This window comes from Rhipicephalus sanguineus, chromosome 10, assembly GCF_013339695.2.
Source record: "Rhipicephalus sanguineus isolate Rsan-2018 chromosome 10, BIME_Rsan_1.4, whole genome shotgun sequence".
NCBI classification, from domain to species: Eukaryota; Metazoa; Arthropoda; class Arachnida; order Ixodida; family Ixodidae; genus Rhipicephalus; species Rhipicephalus sanguineus.
The window spans coordinates 63,824,560-63,833,052 of record NC_051185.1 but is presented as its reverse complement, the minus strand read 5'-3'; the positions used below and the strand labels follow the sequence as shown (position 1 = coordinate 63,833,052).

The following is an 8,493-nucleotide window of genomic DNA, read 5'->3' as shown; positions in this document are numbered from 1 at the left end:
CATTCCTAAGTCCGCTTTGGAGGTTTGCGCCTCCCCCGACGAATTTACGAATGTGTCCGTAATTAGCGGCGAGACGGCGTCTGCCGGACGCTGTGTGCACTGGCATAGGTAATGTGTTCGAGTGTCGGGTTGAAGTCGCACCACAGACATAATTGTCGCTGTGTTTTTCGGAAAATATTTCGTGAAGTCTATGTACGTATGTGTAGGTATTTAGAGAGAGAGAGACAACATTTATTGAAAAAAAAGTGGTTCATTGGGGGTGAGTCCCTTCTTCCAAGGCTCCACTGGCTATAGCGGCTCGGCGGGCCTGACTTAGGGCAGCCAGTTGGCTTCCCAGGGTCCGTTCAGCGAGTCGTGCCTTCCACGACCACGTGTGTATTGGTATCGTATGTCCTGTTTCGACTGTAGCGGGTCGCTCGGGACAGCGGTAGGTTATGTGTGCGGACAACCACGGTGTTGAAGCTTAACGGCAGCTCATTCGAATTCCACGGCCACTAACAGACAGTCGTCACCGACAAGCTCTTTTTTCTCGACGTACTTCCACGTGATCTTCTCGGAGAGTATGCCGTTCTGCGGATCGTCCGGCTGCGGCCTCCTCAGGCTTTGGGCGTGCTTTTCCTGGCATATCTTCAACTCGACCGGAACGTCCTTTCCTTGTTTCTTGGGGTGGAGCATGCTGAGCTTGACTCGCCTGGCGAACGGCCACTCCACAAAGTCGTCCCTCTCACCGGAACGGAGGGCGAACAGGAAGGACACGCTGGACAGCTTACCCCGGCTCCTCTCGAATTTGCAGGCCAGGGTGAACGTATAGCCAAGCAGCCTGCAAGGCTCCTCCAGAGCAAGCGTCGTTTCACCGGACTTGCGCATGGCTTCGATGCCTCGAAACCTGCAGATCGTCGAGGAGCCTAACGTGAAAGAAGACCGGAGGAACAGTTTTTTTTTTTTTAGATATGGAACTACGAAAAGTAGGACTGCATGTGCGCACTGGCGTAGCCAGGAGGGAGGGGGGGGGGGTGAAACCCCCTTCCCAGAAATCTTCTAATTTGCCTGTGTCCCCCCCCCTCCCTTTGAAAGAAATTTCTGGCTACGCTGCTGGTGCGCAGGTAGCTGAAGCTCAAAATGAGGACAGCGAAGGATCACAACTATACATACTAATAATAATTATTGGGGCTTTACGCCGCAGAACCACGATATGATTATGAGGGACGCCGTAGTGGAGGGCTCCGGAAATTTCAACCACCTCGGGTTCATTAACATGCACATAAATCTAGGCACACGGGCACGGGTGTAGCCAGAAATTTTTTCTGGAGGGGTCAAGAATGCTTTTTGTATGCTCGTGCGTGCGCTTGTATGGGTGCGTGCATATATCCACTTGCAAAATTGAAAGATTTCACGGGGTGGGGGGGGGTGCGGGGGGGGGGGGTGGTATTGGATCTCTACTACCCTGGCTACGCCAGTGCACACGGGTCTCCAACATTTTGCCTGATTCGAAATGCGGCCGCCGCGGGTTAGGGATGCGATCCCGCGGCCTTCAGGTCAGCAGTCGAGCACCATAAGCCCTAGATCACCGCGGCGGGCTGGCGTCACAAGCATACCGAAAGCTCCGAGAAAACAGGAATATGACAAGGAATATGAGGAATATGAATATGAGGAATATGAAAACAGGAACTCACTTAAAGGGTCGTCGCTTTCTGTATAGAGCGCGACTGATCACGTGGTAATGCTTCATTTCGCGGATTTCATTTCTTATCCAGGGAAAAAATAAACTGCAAACACGCAGCTGGCACCTCGCAAATGAGTTCTGCGAAATCCTGCGAGTTGACGGAAGGGTTATGAGAGAGATAATTGAAAACCCCCGTTTGTAGCACGAAGCCACAAGGAATTGGACACGGATAACTCAGAAAGGAAAGCTTCTTTTTTAGTTGAAGGAAAATTCGTCCTAGTTCCGATATTCCGGATATCAAACTGGAATATCAAACCGGATATCATCGGTTCTGGATATCAAACCAGGGACAAACGCCTTTCTGGGGCGGTCGCTTTACCAATTGAGCTAACCAGGATGCCAGAAATTGGCAACGCGAGGGCGAATTCGACCACAACTCGAGGCGCCTGGACACAGAATATTGCGAATGAGCCATATTCTGCACTCGCAAAAGCGGCTGCTCTTTCAGTGAACTCATTCAATCAATTTTCGTGAATTATAGTGACAGTTAATTAATCGGCCACTATCTTAAGTAATCTTGTACTCCGATGTAACATGTATCAAATGAAACTCTTAACTTGGACCCGGAATAATCGATTTCGCACCAGTTTTATTTTTTTTAAACACATTGTTTGAATATTCGGAAAACTGGAAATGCTCGACCGGCAGTGCTTGGCAGAGAACACTAAAAAAAGAATTTATATGCTGTAAAAACTTGGAGGACGGTTGAGCTTCGCTTTCAAGAGTAGAACGCGACAGCGTCATCGGACCGTGTTCGTATCGCCTTCTCAATCGCTAGCCTGGCTTCGCTTCTCAATGGACACGTCAGCCGTGCCGCAAGGAAAGGGACGTCTGCGGGCGTAACACTTAAAGTTTTCAAACTATCCTAGAATGCCTACTACAGTTGCAAAGTTCCCACTACGACATAACTCTTCCTTTTTGCGAGTTGGCGAGGGACCCACTACGGGTCCGTATAAGGCAACACGCGCACCTACGCATCTGAATGCGTTGTTGATGCTGTTGTTGATAGTGATAATTAATTATGCATGTGTGCTTCGTAATCGGCAGGCCTTTAAACCAGCCTCTCGTTGCGCGATTCTCATATTTGGACACCTGGTGTGATTCTACACGCTTCGGCCACGCAATATTACGCGTGTCAATGACACTATTCGCACCATACGTAACGTTCGTATAATGCTTTTTCCGAAGCAATTTCGAGCACGGGCGTGGCTTTGTGGTAGAACGCCTGCTTGCCACGCAGAAGTCCTGAGTTGGATTTCCACTCGAACCGAGAATTTTTTAATTATTTCTTTATTTGCATCTATCTCGAATTTGAGCTTACGGACAACGCTGATCTTTCGCTAACAACCAACGACGCCAACACCAGCACCGGCATTTCTGCGAAACGAGCTCTTTAACGCTATCACGTTAAAATCAGCGGAAGCCGAAATTGACCCACCAGCTTCACTGCCGCACCAACTGTCGTGTCTAGGCACGTCGGTCTGGTCGGGATCGAGTACGCTGAGGAAGTCACCCAGGGAGACGGCCTTGCGCCTCAGCGAGGCAAAGTTCGCGGTGGCCATGGGTGTGCCGAGACTGGCATCCTTCAGCCCATGTTGAAGGTCCTTCAGCGTTCCGGCGAGGCGTTTGGCTTCAGCGGCGTCGATAATCACCTTGCCGTCGTCTACAGGTTCCACGGGACTGCACGTGAAGAGTGGGAAAGACAAAGACAAAAAAAAATGCGGGAAGTTTGCACTAAGTCGCGCAAAGCCTGGCACAGCGAAGCGCGGACCCGTCGCCGCTCGTACTCCCCGTCGACCGACACGTCTAGCTTCGAGATGCGTGGCTTCCTCCTCGGGAGTAGGCAGCCAGGCTATGTACTATAGAGCGGAGGTTGCGTGCGATGTCTCCGTCGGTGGGCGTGGCTTAGCTACTGCGCATGCGCAGCTTGGCCAGGTGGTGCGGTATCTGGTCGCTAGGCGACGCGATGCTTGCTCCATCTTTCTTTCTACCTTATTTGTTTGTTTGTTTTTTTGTATCCTCAGGCCTGTGGCATATAACCACTCTGGGGGATTGGCCAAGAAAACGTATTGTAACCTTTCGATGAGAACTACAATGGTGCTTATTATTATATTAATAAAAAAGAAATAAATAAATAACTAATGTTAGCAAATTACAGACACAGAGAGAAAAAAACGAAAAAAGGAAACAAAAGCTGTTAAATAATGAAATTCTGAAATTTTGAGCACACCAGGCAGCTGTGTTTAACTGACCCGAACAACTCTTTCGTTCGTTCATGTTCTCTCTGTCTCTTTCTTTTTCTTTCTGCCTTTCTTTCTCTCTTTCTTTCTCATTCTTTCTGTGCTACACTTTACTTTCTCCCCTCAATCCTTTCCTTCCTCCTCAGAATCACATCTCTCCTCTTTACGCTCACTTCCATTTCCCACCCCCTTGCTACACTATACTATACAAGGCTATGCTATGCTCTTCTAACGTGCCTAGATAGCCGATTTAATAGAATACCATGATTAAAAAAAAAGTGCCTAGATAGCCGAGTGATTAGGACGCTCGCTTTCGGATCGCGGGTACGCGGGTTCGAATCCCGCGTCGTGAAGAACTTTTTTTCGGCAAGAATTTTTCTCTTTCTTTATATCTTTCTTTCCGTCTCTCTGTCGCTTTTTTTTTTCTTTCATTCTCTTTGTCTCTCTCTACTCGTTCCCAGGTAGCCGCACAGTGGCACACACCCGTTAAGATGATGATAGTTTTCTGCGATCGACTAACAAGGAACGATTTGCTAAATAGCTTCGCTGTTAAAAGTTCAGCCAGTTCCACGCCGTGAAAACGATCAGTCTGCGAAGCTGTTAGCGCGCGAGTGCTTGTGAATGGCTAGCGAAATCACTTGGTGTCGTATATACGCCGCTAGATTTTAAATATGTGCGCTTGCCCTTGATTGGGTAAAGCGAAATCACGTGACCTGCCAACTCAGGCAATGGCGTTTCAGCAAAAGCCTCGCGTCACGTGATTTTCCGCCGGCGCAGCCGGAATCCTGCCGAGTGTGAGCTCCCTGTTGCCTACATGACCCTATTACGCGTCTAGGTACCTTGCCTTGGTTCTCTAATCATTTAAATAATAAAAGTGACAATTGCTTCGCGTTGCCTTGGTTTAATTATTACAATTAAAGTAAGTATCTAATTAAAGCAATTGATGAAAGTGCGAATTGATTTCCCGGTAATTTGTGCCGAAAGATATCATTATCATTTAGTTTTATTTATATGTTTATACATTCCCCTCTGGTCACGTGAACCGCGTGACGCCCAATACTACTACTGCTACTACTATTAACTACTACTACAACTGCTCCTCTCCTCCTCTTCCTCCTCCTCCTCCTACTACTACTACTACTGCTCCTCCTCCTTCTACACTACTACAACAACTACCACTCCTCAACTACAACTACTCCTACTCATACTAGTACTCCTCCTCCTCCTCCTGCTCCTACTACTACTACTACTACTACTACTACTACCACTACTACTACTGATTGCTACTACTACTACTACCACTACTACTACTGATTGCTACTACTACTACTACTGATTGCTACTACTACTACTACTACTGATTGCTACTACTACCACTACTACTACTACTACTGATTGCTACTACTACTACTACTACTACTACTACTACTAATGATTGCTACTACTACTACTACTACTACTACTACTACTATTACTACTACTACTGATTGCTACTACTACTACTACTACTACTACTGATTGCTACTACTACTACTACTACTACTACTACTGATTGCGACTACTGCTACTACTACTACTACTAATACTACTACTACGACGACGACGACAACGGCACAGGGTAGACTAAGACAGTTTCGCTGTAAAACCGTCTGTTGCTTTTGCCTGAATTTTCGTTTTCGTTCACCTGGTGTCCATCTCTGCACCCGCGCAGTCGACGTAGTGGTCGACGATGTCCTTGCGGAACACGCTCCGCCCACATTTGGAACAACGGACCCTGCCGTGGACGCAGTGGGCCAGGTAGTGTTCCTCAAGCGCGGCCAGCTTTCCGATGAAGGTGCAGCCGTCGGTGCCGTCGCTCACGTCCACGTCGTCGTTAATGCAGCGCACGTGGTACTCGCCCAGGTCTCGCTTCGCGAACGGCATGGTCGTCACCTGTTCCCTCTCGAAGGCGGCGCCGTCTATGGGACACTGCGGGCGACCCCTGTCGGCAACCTGGGCCTCGCACGACTCGCAGAGGACGTGCGTGCACGGCAGCAGTCGGGCCACAGAGGACACCACGCCGCACAGACGGCACACCCGGATTTTGGGCATGGGCTGGACGAAGCGGAGCGTGCGCCATTCCAGGAACTCGCCGAAACCGGTCACCGTATACGGGTGGCACTCGATCGCCGCCGCCATGATACTGGATAGACGTGTAAATGTATACATGAGCAATGGTGACGTACACGACCTATGGTGACTGGGGCAGCCACCGTAGCTCATGAGCACGATAGCTCATCATAATATATGAGCGAAAGTATCATACCTGAGCACCGCAAAGCGCAAAAGGCTTGAACGAAAGAACGAAAAGACACGGACAGGCGCTATTTTCTTCCAACTGAAAATTTACTTCAAAGTGAAACATGTATATATTATGTAAAAAAAAAAAACTGATCAGTTATGTCACACAAGTTCCCAGTGTACAGGCACGAATCCAATAATCAGTTACGCATATGAAGTGCCGCTCCAAGAAAGCCGACTCCTTCGTGGTCAAGGATAGGGAGATAATGTTTACGCAATGACTATCTTCGCGTTGCACTCATTGAGCTGCCTCGACAATCTCCTGCGTGCGCTGATCAGCGTCGTGGGACTCAACAGTGCACTGCTGAAACAATGCTTTGCAACCGCACTCGTGGCCATTAATAGCCGAGTTTCATCACTGCCCCTTTTCAGCATGCTCCGGCAGTCGATGGTCCTTTCGTCCAAACCTTTTGCGCTTGACGGTGGTCAAGTATGGAATACCAACTAGTTCGATCTCACAGGCTGGAAAGTGTCATACTTTCAAGGTGGGGACCGGGGCAGCCGCCATAGCTCATTAGAACCATAGCTCATCATAGTATGCGAGCGAAAGTGTCACACTTTCATGGCGGGACGCCGTGTAGATGTTGTGCATGCAGCAAACACTGACTGCATTGAAACGATTTGGAAATTTTCGTAGTTATTACGCACGCTTCTGTGCACCGCTCAATCGCTGTAGACTAAAGGCCGGCACCACGCGGATATTTTTCCCCACCCTTCGATGCGCATATACTTCGTTCAAGTACTCCGCTGCCTTCTAGCACTGGCCCATAGAGCCACAATTTGGCCCACAACTAGCCTTCGGCTATGGGTCCAACCAGTTTTTGTAGCTCTGTATGTCTCACGTCTGCAAATAAAGAAATCAAAATCAAATCCCGTATGTGAATGCCAAGGTGACCGGGTTTTGTTTACCTGAACAGTTCGCCTGCCCCTCACGAAGCCTGCCTTTCAGACCCATCATGACCCTGCGCGTACCTCCTTCCACGCGGCTCTTATAGTTCTCCTCGACTTCCAACATACTTATGGCTTTTGTAATGCTCAGCATTTTCAACAAGCTACTGCGCTATAAATTGAGCAATGAACAATTGTTATATTCACGAGCGGATATTGATCGCATTCGTGCGTTTAGAAAAAAAAATCGATTGCTTAGAAACTTAGAGCTGCATAATGCGTATGCTCCGGCATAGCGCCGCCAAGCGCGATACGCAGGACTCGGTCCCCGCCACATTCTGATAAGAGTGGAATTAAAAATAAAACAAAAAGAATGCTCGCGTGTACCATACACGTTAAAATACTCCGTATATGAAGCCGAAATTAACCCAGAATCCTAGGCGTGTTACTTTGTGCTGCATAATTACATCGTTATCCCCGAAGGTAACGGCCGAACTCCTAAATTGTTTAACCGAAAACTGCCACGCCACGAGCACGAATGTACGGATACGCATATCCGAAGAAAAATCATAGGCACAAATTCTTATGTACGCATTGTTTAAGGCTACAAAGCAGAAGGGTTTGGGCAAATTTCACTATTGTATGCAGTTAAAAATCGCCGGCCGGGCACTCCGTACAGATAGTTAACTAGCGAAGCTGAAACGTTCATTAAAACCTTTCAATAAAGCCATGGTTCATTAAGGCCTTTCTCAATATTTGGTTACGTCGTCCTAGAAATCTTAATTGGCGTTTGCACTTCACGTGTTTCCTTCTTTTTTAGTGGACCACAGGTGAGTAGTCGAGCTTGCCTAATCTCTCTGGCACATACGCGCTAGGGTTTTTGCGCGCAAAGAACGGATGAATTTTGGTTTCGCCTAAATATAATATGCCCATTATTACTACTGCAGGCATTATTAATTGCAGGGCCGGAGTTCCTCTAGTAAACTTCGCAGGGATCTACACGACAGAGAGGGAACACACCACAATTCAATTTTGAGGATTGGGAACCTCACCTATGGTGTTTCGGGATGAATTGCGAAGTTGGCGGATCAAGCGGTCGGACGAAAGGTCTCCAAGTTGCAACGCCCGGGGCGACGGCGCTCCTTCTTATCCAGTCCGTTCGCATCAGGCTGTCTTTAATCCCACATCCGTGACGCAATCGGATGTTAAATGTGCGATAACTTCGTTACTTCAGGGCAATGAACACCCATACCCCGGTATAGGAAGCTGGAACAATACGTCCAGAACAAACCAAGTGGCTAT

At 48.2% G+C, this 8,493-nt stretch overlaps 1 protein-coding gene across 1 annotated transcript; it reads right to left on the bottom strand.

Annotated features, from left to right (window-relative positions):
• Positions 1-391: 391 nt before the first annotated feature.
• Positions 392-6,074, bottom strand: LOC119406443 (uncharacterized). The gene is made up of 3 exons (XM_037673189.2): positions 5,648-6,074; positions 3,162-3,403; positions 392-905 (listed from the first exon to the last, which is right to left on the bottom strand). The coding sequence occupies exons 1-3, from the start codon at positions 6,052-6,054 to the stop codon at positions 475-477; spliced, it is 1,080 nt and encodes a 359-aa protein (XP_037529117.2). The 5' UTR covers positions 6,055-6,074; the 3' UTR covers positions 392-474.
• Between the last annotated feature and the right edge of the window lie 2,419 nt (positions 6,075-8,493).